Here is a 22163-nt window from a genome sequence, read left to right on the forward strand (position 1 = left end):
GAGGGGTTAAAGGGGCACTTAGAGAAGATAAGGCCATCGCGGAAAGATTAAATGATTTCTTTGCTTCGGTGTTTACTGAAGAGGATGTTGGGGAGGGTACCCGTAATGGAGAAGGTTTTCATGGGTAATGATTCAGATGGACTGAATCAAATCACGGTGAACCTAGAAGATGTGGTAGGCCTGATTGACAAACTGAAGAGTAGTAAATCACCTGGACCGGATGGTATACACCCCAGAGTTCTGAAGGAACTAAAAAATGAAATTTCAGACCTATTAGTAAAAATTTGTAACTTATCATTAAAATCATCCATTGTACCTGAAGACTGGAGGATAGCAAATGTAACCCCAATATTTAAAAAGGGCTCCAGGGGCGATCCGGGAAACTACAGACCGGTTAGCCTGACTTCAGTGCCAGGAAAAATAGTGGAAAGTGTTCTAAACATCAAAATCACAGAACATATAGAAAGACATGGTTTAATGGAACAAAGTCAGCATGGCTTTACCCAGGGCAAGTCTTGCCTCACAAATCTGCTTCACTTTTTTGAAGGAGTTAATAAACATGTGGATAAAGGTGAACCGGTAGATATAGTATACTTGGATTTTCAGAAGGCGTTTGACAAAGTTCCTCATGAGAGGCTTCTAGGAAAAGTAAAAAGTCATGGGATAGGTGGCGATGTCCTTTCGTGGATTGCAAACTGGCTAAAAGACAGGAAACAGAGAGTAGGATTAAATGGGCAATTTTCTCAGTGGAAGGGAGTGGACAGTGGAGTGCCTCAGGGATCTGTATTGGGACCCTTACTGTTCAATATATTTATAAATGATCTGGAAAGAAATACGACGAGTGAGATAATCAAATTTGCAGATGACACAAAATTGTGCAGAGTAGTTAAATCACAAGCAGATTGTGATAAATTGCAGGAAGACCTTGTGAGACTGGAAAATTGGGCATCCAAATGGCAGATGAAATTTAATGTGGATAAGTGCAAGGTGATGCATATAGGGAAAAATAACCCATGCTATAATTACACGATGTTGGGTTCCATATTAGGTGCTACAACCCAAGAAAGAGATCTAGGTGTCATAGTGGATAACACATTGAAATCGTCGGTTCAGTGTGCTGCGGCAGTCAAAAAAGCAAACAGAATGTTGGGAATTATTAGAAAAGGAATGATGAATAAAACGGAAAATGTCATAATGCCTCTGTATCGCTCCATGGTGAGACCGCACCTTGAATACTGTGTACAATTCTGGTCGCCGCATCTCAAAAAAGATATAATTGCGATGGAGAAGGTACAGAGAAGGGCTACCAAAATGATAAGGGGAATGGAACAACTCCCCTATGAGGAAAGACTAAAGAGGTTAGGACTTTTCAGCTTGGAGAAGAGACGACTGAGGGGGGATATGATAGAGGTGTTTAAAATCATGAGAGGTCTAGAACGGGTAGATGTGAATCGGTTATTTACTCTTTCGGATAGTAGAAGGACTAGGGGACACTCCATGAAGTTAGCATGGGGCACATTTAAAACTAATCGGAGAAAGTTCTTTTTTACTCAACGCACAATTAAACTCTGGAATTTGTTGCCAGAGAATGTGGTTCGTGCAGTTAGTATAGCTGTGTTTAAAAAAGGATTGGATAAGTTCTTGGAGGAGAAGTCCATTACCTGCTATTAAGTTCACTTAGAGAATAGCCACTGCCATTAGCAATGGTTACATGGAATAGACTTAGTTTTTGGGTACTTGCCAGGTTCTTATGGCCTGGATTGGCCACTGTTGGAAACAGGATGCTGGGCTTGATGGACCCTTGGTCTGACCCAGTATGGCATTTTCTTATGTTCTTATGTTCTTAACTCTGAGAGATGTGCCCAACTTTTCCAGAAATCTGGAGTAAGAGAGGCCCACAGGTGGAGATGAGTGCTCCAGAGGTTCAGATAGGGGATTGGGGGTATTCCCGGTGAACCTTCCCCAGAACCAAGAGAGGAAGAAATTAATGTTTCATCCCCATTATCATTTTAATCACCCTTCCCTTTACCAGTTCAGCTATATCTTTTTTGAGATGCAGTGACCAGAATTGCACTCAGTACTCTAGGCGTGGTTTCACAATGGAGCGATATAGAGATGTATTATGATAATCTCTGTTTTATTTTCCATTCCTTTCCTAGTAATTCCTAACATTAAAACATAAACCAGATCATAAACATAAAAAGAAAATATAAAAACTACAACTAAAACAATTCCCACTAAACTAACTGTTGATGCTCTTGAAGGTCTCTAATTCCTAGGTTCAAGGGTTGATATATCCTCTGGCCAGGCATGGCAGGTGGAATATCTTATTCAGATACCAGTATGGAATCTCCTTGTCTATCTTCTGGGCTCTGCAAAATTTATACTGGGGGCTGATTAGATGTGACAAGCACAAGAAAAAAGATAGGATCTGGCGTATCCAGGTGGAGGCCTTGTTCCAGTAACTTTCATGGTCAAAGTGTTCTTGAGATTAGAGAAGGTAAATGAATCATATCCCCTTCTGCCCTGAGAAGGTTCCCATATGCATAATAGTAATCAGTGCATTAATGAATAACTGTCAGGCTGAGCGCACTGTTAGCCCCCGGTTGGACGTGCGTTTTCCACACGCTATTTTTACCCCTTATACAGTAAGGGGTAATAGCGCGTGGAAAACGCGTGGCCAACCCCCCTGAAACTAATAGCGCTCGCAACATACAAATGCATTTTGATGGCCCTATTAGTTATTCCCGCGCGATACAGAAAGTAAAATGTGCAGCCAAGCCGCACATTTTAATTTCGGCCGGCACCGGGAAAATGTACAGAAAAGCATAGTGATATTAAGTCGGAGACCCCAAAAATAAAAATAAAAGTTTTGCTGGCGTCTGTTTTCTGAACCCGTGACTGTCAGCGGGTTTGAGAACTGACGCCGGTAAAATCGAGCGTCGGCTGTCAAACCCGCTGACAGCTGCCGCTCCTTTTACCTCGGGCCCTCATTTGCATATTTTTTCTTTCTGAATCCCGCACCCAGGAGAGTAGCCTGGGCGTGCGCCGGGAGAGCGGGCGCTTGCCAGCTCTCCCGCGGGTTTTTCTGTATCGGCCCGTGTGTTGGAAGCACTGCAGCCAAATGCAGTGACGATGGAGTAGTCTGTTCCAACATTCAAGGCATCAATGGCATCAAGAATTTACTTGTTTCATCGTCCAGAGCTCGATGTGTTAAGGTCTTGTGCTTCAATGGTGAAGTCTTATGTGTCAGTGGTCCTGGTGCTTTATGTGCCACCAGTGCCAATGCATCATGTATTGACAGCACCAAGTTGTATGCATAAATGGTGCTGGATGGTCAGTGCAGCAGAGAATCAGTTGTATTGATGGCACTGAGACTCGATGCTTTTTCAGCACCAGTTGCATCTCCAGTTTTGAAGAGTGGCATTTCTTTTTGTTAATTGTGCCCTGAGCCTTTTTCTATTTACTCAACTCCAAGGACACGACTTATTCCACCAAAGGGGAAGACTGTTTTTTGGAGCTCCTGCTCAGCTCAGCACCCAGGGAACCAGACAAGGCTCTGCTCCAGGCTCTGCTCCAGACTGCAGCTCTTGAGAAGCTTACACAGTTCCTCCATTTTCCAGGCCCTAGACTTTTGGGAGTGCGGGGACATGCAGAACAGTAGTAATAATTTGCTTGGTCATGGTTTGGTCCAAGACAGCGGTAACAGATGTCATGTCCAACTGTAATGGACATTTTTCTACCACATATATAATCTTTGAAGGCACTCATAGTGGGCTTCTTGGAGCTGAGCATCTTGTGAAGAAACGGTGGTGGTGGTTTATTTTTTAATAGTACTGAAAAGTGCTGTTTGGGGGGGCTGCTGAGATAGCAAGGCAACTTAGCAAAATTGTTAAGAATATTAATGAAGAAAAAACACATCAATGTTGACAGACTGAGGCAATGCCCACATGGGAATTCCTGCATATGCTCAGTAGAGCAAAACTCTATGAGCTTGGAGAGAAAGGTCCATTTGACCACTGTTGGATAATATCACCTACATGTCATGCTTGTCAAAAGCGAATGGAGAAAAAAAAAAAGCTACTGCTGCTGCTACTACTACTACTACTACTACTAGTCATTTGTAAAGCGCTACTAGATGTACAATAGGGATGTATACTATCTATGTGTAAGAGACTTAGGGAGTTTCATCTATTATGGAAAATGGTTAAAACTAACAAGGATATGATAAAAAGAATCAGGGGTTAACACTTAAAATCAGCCACAAAAAAGTGGGTTTTTTAACTGGATTTGAATAAGGCCAGAAAGCATCACTCACTGACTCAGGAATCTATTCCTGGTTTATAGGGAAGCAAGATGAAAAACAGAATCCGGAGCAGGTGATGGAGGAGAAGGGAACAGCTAAGAGCAGTACTTTTTTCTAGAAAGAATGGTGCCGGTATTCAGATGAAGGGCCTTGCTTGGGAGAGGATATGACGAGAGGGGAAATTGGAACACCTATCCAGTGCCCTTCCCTTCCCCAGTAGCCCCACTACCTGCAACTGTTTTCAGGATTGAATCCCAGCTAGATACTCCCCCTTCCCATTTTCTTTCCCGCCTTCTGCTGCCTCCTCTACCACCATCGTGGCATGGGGAAAGGAGGTTCAAAGAGAGAGAGGCACCACTGGTGCTTTTTTTCTCGCTTTCTCCTCACTCCCCCACTGGTGCTTTCCTCAGATTTATTGGCATGATAACATTTTAACATGTGTTGCCAAAGTAATACATTAAGAAGGTAATTTTTTAACTGCACATGTTGCAGTAAAGTCCGCCTGCATTTTTATATGCAGACTTTATCCCAAATTCATGCATAACTGGCGTAGAATGCGCACAAACTCAATCACTGAAAGTTACACCTGTTCAATGGTGGATGAAATTACGTGCATACTCTATAAAATACAAAGCATGCATTTAAATCCCAGCTCTGTCTCAACTCCCCACCTCCCACCCTCAATGCTTATCCCCAGAATGCATACAGGTACACACAAATCAAGTTAGCACATACTTTACATGCACTGAGCCCCAGGCTATTTTATAACAGCCATTTACTGTATGTGCATAAACCTAGTTTTATGCATATAAATGATTTTGAAAATCAGGCCCAAAGTGGTTAAAAGGAGAAAAAATAAAAATAATACCTAATAGTGCTATTAACAATAATTAAAATTACAGGGTACAGGATGGTTAATAGTAATATAGAAAATGACAGAGTATGGACAATTACTAGGTTCTGGTACTAGTCTCTGTTGTCTAGGATCACTGTATACAGCTGTGCTCCAATTCTATTGGCCAGAACTCTGCAGAGAACAGCTCTCTGTTTCCTGGTCTGACCAGTTCCTCTCCTCCCAGGCAGCATCCTGCAAAGATTAGGAGGGGAAGGGTGATATTAGACAGATAGAATAAAAGAGAGCAGAGAAGAGCTACTCTGCTCCCTAATCCAGCCTCTCCCCTCCTGTAATTTCCCAGGGCCTGATGCAGAGGGGGGAAATAAGATGCTGGTACTAAGAACTACTAAGTACCTTCAAATGTCAAGAACCCTCAGAAAAAAAGCTCTGAATACAAATGACTTTTCTGAGAAGAATTCAGGAGAAGGAGCGTAGGAAAGGATAAGAAAGAAGACCTACTTAGGAGCTACAGAATTAATGCACTTGTAGTTAAGAGAAGCTTCAACTGAATGCAGGAATGCATAGGGAGTCAACATGAGAAGAGATACAGCTGGTGGAAGTACTAGGCAGACTAGGTGGTCACTTAGACTACCACAGGTTTGGGGATGGCCGTCTAGTATATCTACTGGCCCTACTCCGATATTATCTTATAAGCAGCAAAATAACCTCAAGACTTTTGATATTTTTAACTTTTTTTCCATCTCCCCCCAACCCTGATGCCGAAAGAGAAAGTCATGTTGCTTGGGCTGCAGGGGTGGGAAGGAGGTCCACTCGAAGTGGCACTGTTAAGCTCAGGCTTGTGAACCCTTGGGCCGATGGGAGGATGGTATACCTTGCGGAAGATCCGTAGGTTCTCTCGTCGGGTGGCGAGGCAGAGCAGAAGACGAGACCAGCTGACCCTTGGCACTGGAGACTGAGGTGACTGCGGAGGCAGATGAAGAGACGAGAAGAGGACCTGTGTCTTCGCCACTGGAAGTCTGCAATTCCCCCAGGAGGAGCCCGTAGGGAGCCAGACCGCTGGGACTTAGGTGGACCTTTGGGAGGTCAAGGTATCAGTGCAAGGGCTGACTGGAGCTTCGCCCTGGAAGCCCGCGGTCCCCCCGGGAGGAGCCCGTAGGGACCCGGACCGCTGGGACTTTGGCGGGCCCTAGGAGACGGTAGCCCGGAAGAAGTCCAAGGTCAAGTGTCAGAGGGTCGTTGCTTACCAGTCCAAAGTCACGCACCGAGGGATCACCACTTGCCAGTCCGAAGTCACACACCAGAGAATCACCGCTTGCCAATCCGAAGTCACACACCAGAGAATCACCGTAAGCCAATCCGAAGTCAGGAACCGGGAACACCAAGACGTAACAGGAACAAGGATCCAAAGCACAAGGACCTCACCGAAGCAAGCAGACTAGACAGCGCTGGAGAACGTTGCCAAGTCAGGGAACAAGCAGAGGAAGCTTCCCTTTATACTTCCCCTGCTCAGGCTGATCAGGAACAGGTGAAGCTGGTTAAAGGAATCAGGTCCCTTTAAATCTGTGAAGGAGGCACGGCCTCGCGCCTAACGATGGCGGCGGCCATCTTTGACTTCCCCTGCAGAGGAGAAACGCTGCTGGACGCCACGAGGGGGAAGCAGGGACGGCTCCCTCTGCAGCGAGTAGCACCGAGGCCCATGCCAGAGCGATGGGCCTGAAGTCAGGGCCCTCCCCCGGGGCTCCCGTGGCGGCAGACCACCGGGCAAGGTAGGGGACCGCGGTCGTGGCCTGCCACGGCCGCGGAACACAACAGGCACTAAGGAGCAGGAAGGGCATTGGCCCCACAGGCTGGAAGAAAGAACACTGGAGGGAGAGTAGCATCAGCCACATGTATGGCCAAAGAGAGCAGCAAGGGAAAAGGAGCACTGAGCAGGAGCAACACAGGCCGCCAGGAGGTCCAGGAAAGGAGCAGTATTGGCTAGGCTCGCACGGCATAAGGAAGAGAGGAACACTGAGCAGGAGTAGTTTGGCTGGGCCTGCATGGCTGCAAACACAACAGAGGAGATGTTGGGGCAGTGGGGCCTACCCAAGGAGGCTGCTGCTGCTCTCCTGCTTATGTATTCTGAAAGGGGAGAGAGAGAGAATAGAGCATGAGAGTGTGTGTGTGTGTGTATGTGTGAGACAGAGAGAGCATGTGTGTGTGTGAGAAGCGAAAGTTTGTGCCTAACCCCCATCCTTCACCAATGAACGACAATCTCAAAGTGACTGGAAATCAAATATACCCAAATATGGAGAGCAATGTATTTTTTAAATCCTTATTAGGGCATTGATGTTATTTATTGTATCTGCTGTTTTGAAATATTTTATTTATTCCACCTTTCCTTTTATTCTGTTCATTAACGGTTTTGATATATATTTTACTAATATGGTTTTACTGTTATGATTGTTTTATGTTTTTTTTAATCTTGTTTGATGTTTTATGAGGCATGGGGTGATTCTGTTTTTCCATTGTTGCATTGAATACAGAGTCTGGCTTGTTGCTGTTTCCAGTTCAGTTTTTGTCGACACAGTTCTGTTTATACTTTATGGTTTCTTTATTTTGTATTTGGTGAGGGTCGGATGGTATTTTACATGTGTGATCATGATGAGGTATTCCGCTAATGTTTAGTTTCTGTGTAGGGATCTATAGGAGCCTGGCTTTTTCTGTTTTCTTAATAGGAGGTGTATTGGTGATTTAGGGCATGATGTAATATTTGCAATGTTGCCTTTTCATAAGTAGGGTTTATTACTGTTTGAGTGCTGGAAGTTAGTGCTCTTTTGGTATATTGTAATTGTAATTCAGTTTACTCATGGCTTTCTGAGTGCCAGATATGGTTTCTATTGATAAAAGCAAGCAAGGAGGACGCTGATTAATCTGACCTCTGGGGTGAGCAAATTAATGAAATTGCTGCTAAAAGAGAGGATAGTGCAGTTTCTGGCATCCAATGGGTTGCATGATCCGAGGCAGCATGGTTTTCACTAGAGTTAAATCTTGTTAGAGAATCTGATCAATTTCTTTGATTGGGTGACCAGAAAGTTGGATCAAGGGAAAGCACTATACATAGTGTACTTGGATTTCAGTATGTCCTTTAACACGGTTCCTTTCCTTTAGTAAGGAAACTAGAGTGAGTGACTGAGTTAGAAATTGGCTGAGTGAGAAGTGACAAAGGATAGTGGTAAATAAAGTATACTCTGAGACAACGGTTCTCAACCGGTGTGTCAGCACACGCAGGTATATCGCCACACGCAGGTATATCGCCACACTTCTTGGTCCCCTGCTGACTCAGCTGCTCCCCCTGCCCCAGCGAAATAGGAAGTCATCCTCCGCCCGGGTTTAAAATGCTGATAGCTGGGGTGGAACGCGGCAGGAGGGCTGGAGTCAGCGGCACCTGCATGGTCGCTTCTTCCCACCCCTCGTGGCCTAGAAGAGGAAGTGGTGTGCAGCGGCCACGTGTGCAGGAAGAGGAGACCATGCTAGTGCGGGCAGCATCGGCCCGAAGAAGAGAGGTGCAGCTTAGAGCAAAAGAGGAGCAATGTCGGCCCCCCATGGCAGATGGGAGTCCTTTCTCGAAGCCATGAAGGCTGGAAATGGAGGAGGCTATTGCTGCCGCTAAGGCAAGAAATGGAGGAGGCTGCTCCTGTCGCTAGTTCGGTGGGGGGAGAGAGAAAGAGAGTGAGTAAGCAAGCATATGTGTTTGAGATCCTATGTGTGTGTGACAGCATGTAAGTAAGTGAGTGACTGAAAACCTGTTTGTATGAGAGAGTATGTGTGTGATTGAGAGCCTGTGTGTGTGAGAGAGATAGCATGAATGTAATTGTATGATTGAGAACCTGGATGTGTAAGTGAGAGAGATCAAGTGTATGTATGATTAAGAGTCAGTGTGTATAAGAGAGAGAGCATGTGTGTCTGTGTGTGATTGAGAACTGATGTAGGTGAGAGAGCATATGAATATGTGATTGAGAGCCTGTGTGTAAGTGAGAGAAACAGAAAGCATGTGTGCAAGTGTGTGAATGGCAGTCTATGTGTATGAGAGAAAGAGAAAGCATGTATGTAAGTGTGTGACTGAAAGCCTTTGTGTGTGTAAGTGTGAAAAGACAGACAACATGTGTGTAAATGTGTGATTAACACTCTACATAAGTGAGAGAGAGAAAGCATGTGTATATGTGTGTGATTGAGAGCCTATGTAAGTGAGAGAGCATGTGTGTATGACTGAAAGCCAGTGTGAGAGAGCGAGCTTGTGTGTGACAGAGAGAGGAGAAAGTTGCAAGCAAACCATCCCTCCTCCTGCAAATTCAAAACAATCTCAGGGCACCTGGATATCAAACGTTCCTAGGTATGCAGAGCAAACCATTTTTTTATCCTTATTTTTCATTAATGGGTGTTTGTGTCTGCTATTTTGAAATTTATTTATTTATTTTTATTTAGCATTTTTTTATATACCGAGGTAGAGCAGAGTAGCCTTCACTCCAGTTTACAATTATAACAACCTGTTACATTAAACATTTACATTTAACAAACTGATAACTGTCATATCAAATTAATATAACAAGGCAAGATATCCCAAAGGATAGGTACATTGAAATATTTTATTGGTCTGTAGATATTTTTTATATGAGTTTTTAATTATTGGATATTCCATTCATCAGCTATTTTGAAACCTGTTCTTTTTGTTAGTATGGTTTTGCTACTATTGATTTTATAATTCTTGATTTGTTTTAAGGATTGGTGAAGTTTCTCCTTTTCCTTTGTTACACTGCATACAGTCTCTCTGGTTTGTTGCAGTTTCCAGTTCAGTTTTTGTCTGCATCTTTCTAGTTATGCTTTATGGTCTCTTTATTCTTTTTTAGGTGAGGGTCAGCACATGTGATTCAGGTGAGATTTTCTGCTGGTATGTAGTTTCTGTGTAGGGCTCTATAGCAGCCCGGCTTGGTCCATTTTCCTAATAGGAGGTATACTTGTGTCTGTTACGCCCATCGGTCGCAGACGCCTGCGACCGCTGTTGCTCACCTCTCTTTACACTTCCCTGACTCCATGGGGAAGACTGGCAGTCTCCGCCAGCTGCCGACGACCTGCCTACAGCTCCCAGGCCTCCTGGGGCGGCACAGACGCCCCAGGAGGCCTGGGAGCTGCCCCAGGAGGCCTGGGGCATCCTCTTGCCAACAGGATCCATTAGGCGCGCACGCACGGGCCAGTCTTAAGCACATCATGGCGGGAATCTCGGGGGCGTCCCCTCCGTATGACGTCATCCAGTCAGGATATTTAACCCAGCTGGCCCTGCTTAAAGAAGACTTGGCAAAGAGATCCATCCTTGCTAAATCCGCCTCGCTCTCAGAGGACCTGCGTTCCAGTTCCTGCTTCCTGGCGTAAGACGTCTCGGGTACCCGCTCCTCGGGGGCCCTCTCTCGTCTTCAGCTATCCGCTCCTCGGAGGGCCTGACACCTGGACTCTGCCTGCATCATTCCCCAGGGCTTCCCTGGAACCATCGCTACTCTCTTTGTGAGTACCCCGCTCTGCGGACCACTTCCTGTTCTACCGAGGACCTCTTTGGCGTACCCTGCTCTGTGGACCATTACCATTTCTATGGAGGACTCCCTTGGACATACCCTGCTCTGCAGGCCTTTACCAACTCTACTATGAATCTCATTGGGGTTTCCCGCTCTGCGTACTGCTATCACTGCTACAGAGGACCCTCACCGGTGTACCCCACTCTGCAGGTCATTACCATCTCTACTAAGGACCTCATCAGCGTACCCCACTCTGCGGAACACTATCATCTCTACTGAGGACCCTCTCCGGTGTACTCCACTCCGTGGACCATTACCATCGCTACTAAGGACCTCATCGGTGTACCCCACTCTGCGGACCACTACCGTGTCTACTGAGGACCTTCCTCGGTGTAGCCCACTCCGCAGGCCACTACCATCTCTACTGAAGACCTCATCAGTGTACCCTGCTCTGAGGACCATTACCAACTCTATGGAGGTATTCCCTCTGGGCATTCCTCATTCCACCGACCCTGTATCTCTGGGTCTGTGTGACCTCCTCTCTGGCACCCTCCGCTCCACGGGTAGTGCCTCTATCTCTTTTAATAAAGACTCTAGTCTGATACTGTGTCTGACTTCACTGAGACCTTGCTTCCCGACGGTGAGGCTCATGGGGCTCCTCCCTGTGGGCGGTACCATCTCTCACCTTGGTCCAGGGCCCACATACTAACTAATCCTGACAGAATCCTAACAGTGTCTTAAAGCCTAGTGTAATATTTTCAGTGATGCCTTTTCTTAGGTAAGGTGGTTACTGTTTAAGTGCTGGAAATTGGTGCTGTTTTAGTATGGGATGTTTATCATTTATGCAATTTCTGTTCAGATAGAGTACTTATCTTTCCTTTAAGTAATTCTTAACAATAAAAATAATACTGGACCTTTATTTTTTATTTCCGCCGTGAATTGTAATGAGCAGTGTGTCACACATGTGAGTGTGGCCTGTCAGGTATGTCATGATGGAAAAAGATTGAGAACCACTGCTCTGAGGGTAGGGGGGTGTTACTAGTGGTGTGCCTCAGGAATAGGTCTTGGGACTCTTTTTTTTCACCATTTTCATGAGTGACATAGCAGAAGGATGTTGGGAAAGATTTGTCTTTTTTCCCATGATACCAAAATCTGCAATAGGACAGACAGGTGTGGAAAACATGAGGAGGAATCTAATGAAGCTTGAGGAATGGTCTAGAGATTGGTAGCTAAGATTTAATGCTAAAAAATGCAGAGTAATGCATTTAGACTGCAAAATCTCAAGGGAGAGATACAGTATTGAAGGTGAAATTATTCTATGCACAAAAGAAGAGCAGGATCTGGGGGTGATTGTATCCAATGATTTTAAGATGGCAAACAGATGGATAAAGCAACAGCAAAAGCCAGAAAAATGCTTGGCTGCATAGGAAGAGAAATGGTAAGCAGAAAAAGGGAGGTGATATTGCCCCATTAGACCCCTGGTGAGACCTCATTTGGAATATATGTACAATTCTAGAGTCCGCATCTTCAAAAGGATATAAATCAGTTGGAATTAGTCCAGAGGGTGGCTACTATAATGATGTGATTTTTGTTTTAAATCTAAACATATATACCCTAGAGGAAAGGTGAGATAGGGGAGATATGACAGAGATAATAGAAGGACTAGGGGGTACTCCATGAAATTAGCAAGTAGCACATTAAAAAAAAAATCAGAGAAAAGTCTTTTTCATTCAGTGCACAGTTAAGTTCTGGAATTCATTGCCAGAATATGTGATTAAGGTAGTTAGTGTTGCTGGTTTGGATAAGTTCTTGGAGGAGAAGTCCATAAACTGCTGTTAAGCATGTTGACTTAGAGAATAGCCACTGCTTATTACCAGCATTAGTAGCATGAGATCTATTTAATATTTGGGTACTTGCCAGGTATTTGTAACCTGGATTGGCCACTGCATTGTAACCAGGATGCTGGGCTTGATGGACCCTCATTCAGACCCAGTATTGCATCTTCTTATGTTATGATGTTTAAATATCTCAAAGGTTTCCATGCAGAGAAAGCTAGCCTCTTTCAATGGAAAGGAGGCGCTGGAACAAGGGGTCATGGGATGAAGGTGAAAGGGGGTAGGCTCAGGAGTAATCTTAGGAAATTCTCTTTACAGAAAGGATAGTGGACCATGGAATGGCCTCCCATGGAAATGGTGGAGACAAAAACGGTATCTGAATTCAAGAAAGTATGGGATAAATACAGGGGATCTCTGAGGGAGTGATGGGAATTGTAAGGGCTACATAAATTAGACTGACAAGCAGACTAGATGAGCCATATGGTCTTTTTCTGCCATTATGTTTCTTTGTTTCTAAACTAAAATGCATGTTATAATAGGCCTAATTCCATATGAATTCCAAGCTTCTCTTTGCCAGGGTTTTCTGGTTGGCACCACAGTACTGTGTGTAAATATAATATATATGTTGTGAATATTTTAAACGAGTGCCCTTTTTCATGCTAAATCTAATGTAAATTTATAATTTTTAATTGTGTGTGGACTGGAGAATAGTATGGGAGGGGAAGAGAGATCAGGCACAAGACTGAAAGGTTTGCCTAGGGTGCTTAATACCCTTACACCGGCCTTGAGAAGAGAAATTATAAGTGTAGCAGCATAAGTGGAAGTAAGTTGCACAGCTGAATTTTGTATAGTTTGTAGTGGAGAAAGATGGTTCTGTGGGAGACCTGTGAGGATCAAGTTGCAGTAGTCTAAGCCGGAGATCATGAGGGAGTGGATGAGGGTTCTGGCAGTATGTTCAGTAAGCAAGGACAGATTTTGGTGATGTTATAGAGCAGTGGTTCCCAAACCTGTCCTGGGGGATCCCCAGCCAGTCAGTTTTCAGGATACCCACAATGAATATGCATGAGATAAATTTGAATGCGATGTAGGCAGTACATGCAAATCTGTTTCATGCATATTCATTACAGATATCCTGAAAACCCGACTGGCTGGGGGTCACCCAGGAGAGGTTTGGGAACCTCTGTTATAGAGAAAGAAACTATGAGGTTGATATTCAGCAGCAGAGTGGCTAGTTAAGTTAGCCGGATATAGCTATCTTAACGGGGATATCTTAAAGTTAGCCAGATAAGTATATCCGGCTAACTTTAGAACAACCCTGCAGCATGACCAGAGTTAGCCGCATAAGTTAAGCAGCTAAGTCCAAATATTGGAGTTATCCACATAACTTATGCGGCTAATTCTGCTCTGACCAGAAATGCCTCCCGGCCAACACTGGAATGCCCCCGACTTATGCGGTTAAATTCTAGCCACATAAGCTAATATATGGCTTGAATTTAACTATGTAAGACTCTGAATATAGCTGGATAGCCATTTAGACAGATACATTTTCAGTTATCCATCTAAATGGCTTTTGAATATCGACCTCTACACGTTTTAGCAGTGTTTTGGATGTGTGTAGAGGAAGAGATAGAGAAGTTGAAATTGATTCTAAGTTTACAGGATGAAGGGACCAGGAGGATGACAGTGTAATCCATAGAAAAAGAGAAAGTGAAGAGGAGGAATATTGGTTTAGGGGGGAAAAGATAATAAATTCCGTCTTGGCCATGTTAAGTTTAAGGTGGTGGTGTAGGCACATCCAGAAGATAATGTCAAACAAGCAGTCTGAGATTTGGACTGGATCACCCCACAAGGTTCGTAGGACTCAAAGAGAGAAAAAAAACAAAACTCCAGGGGCCCGATATTCAGATGCTGGATAGCCGGATAAGTAGAACTGCCAAACATCCGGTTAATTTCTCTGTCTAATTTAGACCTGCAGGTCTAAACTTAGATGGATATAACTTTTCTGGCTAAGTAGCAACTTCTACGCAGATATCCTTGTAACTTAGCCAGATAAGTGTTTTCCAGTTAAGTTACTTAGCAGTGTAGGCTATGAATATCTATCTACCTCCAGATATGCAAAACTCAATACTGCAATCAATTCTACAGCCATATTGACTCTTTACTTTTATTGCTTACTTTCTCCACTCCCAGATATAATTGTTACATGATTAATTTTGGACTTTGATCTCTTCAGAATTAACCCCATTTTGATCATATGCATGGCAGGAAGACAGGTTGTGCTTTCCCCATGCCTAGTTTAAATGCTAGTCTTGATGCCATGGAATTAGATGAACAAGTGTCATCAAATTGATGGACTGAGCTGGAGGCACTGCAGGCTCTGAATTTCACTAATTTGTTTAAGTCTGAGATGTGCATGCTGATCTCTACCTTTTAAAATTTGTAGCTGTGAAACAAATTATGCACAAAAATGTATCTCCACTGAACAGAGTTAAATGTCCTCTGAGCTGCCCAAAATATCTTATCAGCATGAGAAAATGCTGCAGACCATTTGTTTTCTACACAGCTCAGGGATTTTGCAAATTGAAGCTATTGTGAATATATCTTTACACAAATTTAAAAAAAAAACCCAACTAAACTCAATGTGCTTTGGACAAGGATTCATTTTAACTACAGTTATTAAGTTTCAGCATAATTTTGGTAAAAGCTCATTGAAGTGGCTGCTACTACAATAATGCCTTGTGTTATTTGCTCAGCATGGAATGAGGCCATGGAAAGCAGGCCACCGCTGAAACTGGACATGGATGGCCCAGGGCCAACATCTTACTCACCATTCGGAACCACCTCCAAGGAGATCAATGCTCCAGCTTACACCTTTGGAAGAAAATCTCCCACCAAAGGTAAGCAGTGCCCTGAGGACACACAGTTACTCACTGCCTCCGAGGAAAGTCCTCACCAAGGATGCTGTTACTTACAACACTAAATATTATCACAACAATCTAACTCTAAGGGCCTTTGCAGCTCTTTTTTGAATTGTTTTGCAAGTCTCTTTTGGGACCCAAGCTTATTTGGAACCTGCCCCAATTTGGACTCCAGTGCCATAAGCCTTTCTTTGCTTATTCCCTCTTCTCTCTGGCCCAACCACCATAGCCATAGTCCTCTGGTGGAGAAGTATGGACTGTGGCTCCCAAGGGCAGAGGCTGTTACCCAGTCCTTGGGCCACACCTAGCCAGTCAGGTTTCTCAAGACATTCACAATGAATATACATAAGATAACAAGTTTGCTTACTATAAACAGTGTTTTCCATAGATAGCAGGATGAATTAGCCATTACATGTGGGTGATGTCATCTGGCAGCACCGAACAGACTTTTCTTGCCAAGTTAGTAGAGCTTTGAGTTCTCCTGAGGATGTGTGGGAGTTCCCACTTGGGCACTGCTTTGTGAGCCTCCTCAGTCTATTTCAGAGCTAATACTAGCTATGTAGTTGATTCTCCAGGGAGGAGAGTGGGTATTTCATGGCTAAGTCATTCCACTATCTATGGAAAACACCAGATATGGTAAGCAAACTTGCTTTTTCCATCTAAAAACAGGCTGAATTAGCCATTACATGTGTGTGTTGGGCGTGGGATCTAAGCTGAGGGTTGCAGTGGAGCATTTACTTAATAAGCAATCTACCATTGACAGATTTACTGTCAGTCTTTGAAAGGTTATCAAGACAGTAGTGGGATATAAAAGTGTGAACTGATGACCAAGTTGCAGCTTTGCAGGTATCATCGAAGGATACTTCTTGAAGATGAGCAACAGAAGCAGCTATGGCTCTCACTTGATGAGCTCTCACAGAGTCTGCGACTTGCAGTCCTATTAAGATGTAGCAGTGGTGAAGGTACTCAGGCAGTCAGTCAGAAAAAGTATCCTTGGCAACCGCTACTACTAGATTGTTGGGGTCATACAAATGACCAGTTGGGAAGTTTTACAATGTAGCTGAGTTAAGGCCATTTTGCAGTCCAGAGTTTGGAAAGCTTTTTCATCTTCAGGTGCTTGGGGCTTAGGAAAAAAGGTAGGCAATATGATAGATTGATTAATATGGAAAGCCAAGACTACCTTTGGCAGAAACTTTGGGTAAGTATGGAGAACCACTCTATTGTGAAAGACGTGCATATATGTATGGAGGATAGTAGATGATAGCTTAGAGATTACTGACTTTTCTAGCTCAAGTCACTGCATCAAGGAACACCACCTTCTATGTCAAGTACTTTAGAGCGGCTGACTCCAATAGCTCAAAGGGAATCTTCATTAGTTAGAAAAATATCACAGTCAGGTCCCATTGAACAGATAGTTTTTGTACTAGGAGTTGACATGCCATAGACCTTTCATGAAATGAGATAGCAGATGAGTAAAGTTTCCTCAGTGGAGAGAGGTAAAGAGTGGAGTGCCTCAGGGATCTCTAATTGGACCGGTGACTTTTAATATATTTATAAATAATCTGAAAAGGGGAACTACAAGTGAGGTGATCAAATTTGCAGATGACACAAAATTTTTCAAAGTAGCTAAATCACACTCGGATAGTGATAAATTACAGGAGGACCTTGTGAGACTGGAAGATTGGGCATCTGTGAGGGAGTGTACAGATAGCTATCAGGCCCAGTCCTCCTTAAGGATCAGCCCCCGCAAGGGATTCTGAGTGAAAGGAGGCTCCCCTACCCTACTATGCCCTATTATAAGGAGTCAGGGCCCAGAAGGATTAGAGAGGCCTTGGGGAGAAGGCAGAAACTGAGTGTATGCAAAGACTTGCTATTTTTAATGTTTGAGTACTACCAGAACTGCAAGGTGAGTTGCATTATTTTCTGTTTTGCTCTTCACTGTAAATGTATTTATTTATTTTAATTATTTTGAACTTTTATATACCAACATTCATGTAAAAAATACATATCACATCAGTTTACAATGAAACATGTTAATGGATAAATAAGATTTACATCGAACTGGGAGCCAGGCAATTAAAAACAAACTGTAGACATAGAAATTAAAAAAGTGTAAGGTTAAATATTAAAATAAAGAATGAGCATTGCATTGGAACGGAAGCCTAAACTCAAACAGACATCACCTTCAGGGAGTTCAGAGAATTTCAGTGGATGGGGTAGGTCAGCAGATCAAGAGAGGGATGGAGGGAAGGGAATTTCTTGACGGTAGATTCTTAATGAGAGACTAGCAGAAAGCGATAAGGTCCGGTAAGGAAGGAAAAGTAATTTAACAATAGGGTTACAACAGACGGTTAAGAGACTGCGGGTTCTGGGAAGGTAGGGGTCACAGGAAGGGAAAGATGGAATGGAAAAAAGATGGAGTGGAAAAAAGATGGAGAGGAGAAATTACATCTGAGGTTATGTGCAATAAAATTGCACATAAGGAAACAGCCAGAGTCTGCCTTCTATGTCCCACTTGCTGTTTCTCACGCCATGACTGCCCAAGTTACCACATATGGTGCCAGCAATGGGATCTTCTTGCCTAAGTGTAAAGCACAAGCAGAAGCCCACAGCCCTGGGGCCTCATGGTTCCACTTATCCAGCCTAAGTTACAGCAGGACAAGAGGGATAGCCCCACTTGTGCAGTCAGGGTTCAAGCAGAAGGTAAGGGCTGAACAAGCCAGCAAGGTTTTTCATTCCCTCCCCTTCCCCCAGAGAGATACATAGTTTGAAGGCAGTTTGGAAAGCAGAGAAGCTGGATCAAGTGATATAGATCTTTGCTACAGGGCAGCAGCAACTGCAGAATGCCCTACAAACTCATACTGACCAGCAGCAGGTGCTATTGGGTGCTGACAGTTATTGCTGTTTTAATATGAAGAGATGTAGTATAAATTATAAATTCAGTTTACTTGTGGCTCTCTTAGGGCCAAACCCATTTCCAATACACATTACAATAGACTTAATAGCAATTCCAAGGGTCTTTTTTACTTTTCTGCAGGGTTGGCACCATAGCAGTCCATATAAATATGATACAAAAAACACAAAGGAAGGCGATCTATGATAGCCGTCAGGATGAAAAGAAAAGAATAGATGCCTGTAGTCTAAAATTAATCCTTTATTGAAGTGGAGACACAAGGGTAGCCTTGTGTCTCCACTTCAATAAAGGATTAATTTTAGACTACAGGCATCTATTCTTTTCTTCTCATATAAATATGATATACTGTACATGTTGTAAGTGATATTTTTACCTAGAAAACTGAACGTTAAATGTTCTTGTTCATTTAAATCTATTATTATAAATGCATAATTTTTAATCGCATGTGGGGAGGGTGGCAAACTATAACTTTCACCTAGGGAACCTAATGCTCTTGTACCAGCCCTGCACGGTGCAGAGGGAGCTGGACTGGACTATCTGTTTTCTCCTCTAACTATTTTACCACTTTACTTTAAAAACAAAGTGATACAGCAGAACTGAAGATACACTACATACGATGCTCGGGTAATGAGTGCCAATATGTACCAGTACATCTCAACCTGCGCAACATGTATGATGCACTGGAGATACCCAAGCTGTGTGGTACTGTTGTCCATCGTCTGGACACTATGATTAAATACTATCAGCAAGGCCCACAACTGAAAGATACGGTTCTCAACCACTGCCTCTTCAGGATTTCAGTGTGGCTCTTTTATATCATGGAAGTTTCTAAGGATGTGCATTTGCAAAAAAAAAAAAAATGCAACCAATGTTTCATTTCATTTGCAAACAAAATGAAAAAAATAAATCCAACCAAAATATGGATTTTATTTTCATTTCTTTTGTTTCAGGAGCACTATTATAGTACACATTATTTCACAAAACAAACAAAAGAAACTTATCAAAGAAAGAAAAAAAACCCTCAGTTGCTCACAGAGACCAAAACAAACAATTAACACTCAAAAGCAGAGGGAGAAAATCCTCATCAGTATAAAAAAGAATACAGTTAGCAGCAAGGTGTTTCAGAGGCACTAAGGGAAAGAGCAGCGCCTTATTTTTCCCTCAATGCACATGAGCAATAAAACATAACGAACAAAACAAAACTTTGCAGATTCAGTCTCCGTTAAAACAGCACTGTTCAAGACTTCTCTACTAACTTAAACATCAATGCATACAAAGAGAAAACACTTTGGGGTGAATTTTAAAAGCATTGCTTGCGCTAAAATGCCCATATATGTAACCATCTGAGCCACATGTGTGCAACGCTTATTTTTAAAGCCATACATTAAGCGTGTATATGCGCATGCTCGAGCAAAAAAAAAAGAGGAGGAAAAGGGGCGGAGTTGGGGCGGGGCCTGAGCTCTCCAGAGTGAGGCCAACATGTATACACATAAATCCGTATTTTAAATCCGGCAGCTGCAGGGCATTGTGGTCTGTTAGCCACGAATATTTACTTCTGTTGTTGATGAGGTGTTAAGTCTGTAGAAATCTCTTTTTAGGCCTAAAACAACAGGGAGAGGGGTCTGGGTAAATTGTTGGGAGTTCAGACTGAAGAACTTTAGGGATCTGGATGACTTCAAGATAGACTGGGTAAACTGGTGGACTAATGGATATAAATGGGAATGTCTCATGCCAGCATGTTTTAAAATCCACTTCCCTGCCCACATGAAACCTGACAAAGTTCTAAGGACAATACACAAAATATGTTTGCTCCTGTAATTGCTTATAATTAGGAGCACACATTTGTGGGTATGCATATTTTAAATCATACGTGCTCATGTTCGTATGTTTGCTCGTGTGCTCATACTTACGTGTAAGGGTGCCCACGCGTTCATTTTAAAGATACCGTCCCTACTAGTAGCCCTCCTAAACACAAGAGACTGAAGGAGAGGTTAAGACCAATGAAAAAAATATACCAATGCATGCACAGATTGAGAGGTAGTACATCTGTGAGGGAATCGGTTGTACCGTTAGACGACTGAGTGGTTAAAGGGGCTCTTAGGGAAGATAAGGCCATTGCAGAAAGACTAAATGAATTATTTGCTTCTGTGTTTACTAATGAGGATGTTGGGGAGATACCGGTTCTGGAGACAGTTTTCAAGGGTGATGAGTCAGATGAACTGAACCAAATCACTGTGAACCTGGAAGATGTAGTAGGACAGATTGACAAACTAAAGAGCAGCAAATCATCTGGACCGGATGGTATGCACCCCAGGTTCTGAAGGACCTAAAAAATGAAATTTCAGATCTATGAGTTAAAATTTGTAATCTATCTTTAAAATCATCCATTGTACCTGAAGACTGAAGGGTGGCCAAGGTAACCCCAATATTTAAAAAGGGCTCCAGGCATGAATTGGGAAACTATAGACCAGTGAGTCTGACTTCAGTGCCTGGGAAAAATAGCAGAAATTATTCAAAAGATCAAAATCACATAGAGCATATAGAAAGACATGGTTAATGGAAAACAGCCAGCATGGATTTACCCAAGGGAAGTCTTGCCTCACAAATCTGCTTCATTTTTTGAAGGGGTTAATAAACATGTGGATAAAGCTGAACTGGTAGATATATTGTATTTGGATTTTCAGAAGGCGTTTGAAAAAGTCATGGCATAGGAGGATCATAAACTGGTTAAAAGACTGGAAACAGAGCGTAGGATTAAATGGTCAATTTTCTCAGTGGAAAAGAGTACACATTGGAGTGCCTCAGGAATCTGTACTTGGACCGGTGCTTTTCAATATATTTATAAATGTTATGGAAAGGAATATGACGAGCGAGGTAATCAGATTTGCAGATGATACAAAATTATTCAGAGTACTTAAATCACAAGCGGATTGTGATAAATTGCAGGAGGACCTTGCAAGACTGAAAGATTGGGCATCCAAATAGCAGATGAAATTTAATGTGGATAAGTAAAGTGCAAGGTGATGCATACAGGGAAAAATAACCCATGCTGTATTTACACAATGTTAGGTTCCATATTAGGATCTAGAGATGTGAATCGGAACCGGAATCTGTTCGGTTCCGGTTCTGATTCAAATCTTATAATTTTTATCGTCCGGCCCGATTGGTTTTTTGTTTATCGGCTGCGCCCGATCCGATAAACAAAAAACCCACCCTAACCCTTTAAAACTGACCCCTTAGCCTCCCCCACCCTCCCGACCCTCCCAAAAACATTTTAAAATTACCTGGTGGTCCAGTGGGGGCGCGGGGAGCAATCTCCCGCTCTCGGGCCGTCGGCTGCGCTAATAAAAATGGCGCCGATGGCCCTTTGCCCTTACCATGTGACAGGGTATCCGTGCCATTGGCCGGCCCCTGTCACATGGTAGGAGCACGGGATGGCCGGTGCCATCTTTAAAAATGGTGCGGGCCATTTATTTATTTAATTCTTTTATATACCGACCTTCATGACATGGATCATATCAGATTGGTTTACATGGAACCTGGGGGTTAACATTCATAAACAACCAATTAGCAAGAGGTCATTAACAGGAGGCAAAAGTTACATTTAACAAGGAGTAGCAAACTTGGGATCTGAAGAAAGAGAAGAGAGAGAGAAACCATTGTGTATAGAAGAGGTTTAGCTATCTAAAACAGCCAGGCGGACTTAAATTGCAAGGTTCCTGATTCGGACCGATTAAGGGAAAGCTTGGCGGAATAATCATTGTTGAAAACAAGGACTCATGAGATCTGTT

The 22163-nt window shown here is 43.2% G+C and overlaps 1 protein-coding gene across 2 annotated transcripts in view; it reads left to right on the forward strand.

The window, feature by feature from the left end:
• STPG3 (sperm-tail PG-rich repeat containing 3) overlaps positions 1-22163 on the forward strand; it is a 74415-nt gene that overhangs the window by 24465 nt on the left and 27787 nt on the right. For both annotated transcript variants that reach the window (XM_029613278.1, XM_029613277.1), the window contains exon 3: positions 15294-15437. In XM_029613278.1, the coding sequence (XP_029469138.1) occupies positions 15294-15437 (144 nt within the window). The remainder of the gene's footprint in view (positions 1-15293; positions 15438-22163) is intronic.

This window comes from Rhinatrema bivittatum, chromosome 8, assembly GCF_901001135.1.
Source record: "Rhinatrema bivittatum chromosome 8, aRhiBiv1.1, whole genome shotgun sequence".
Classification (NCBI taxonomy): Eukaryota; Metazoa; Chordata; class Amphibia; order Gymnophiona; family Rhinatrematidae; genus Rhinatrema; species Rhinatrema bivittatum.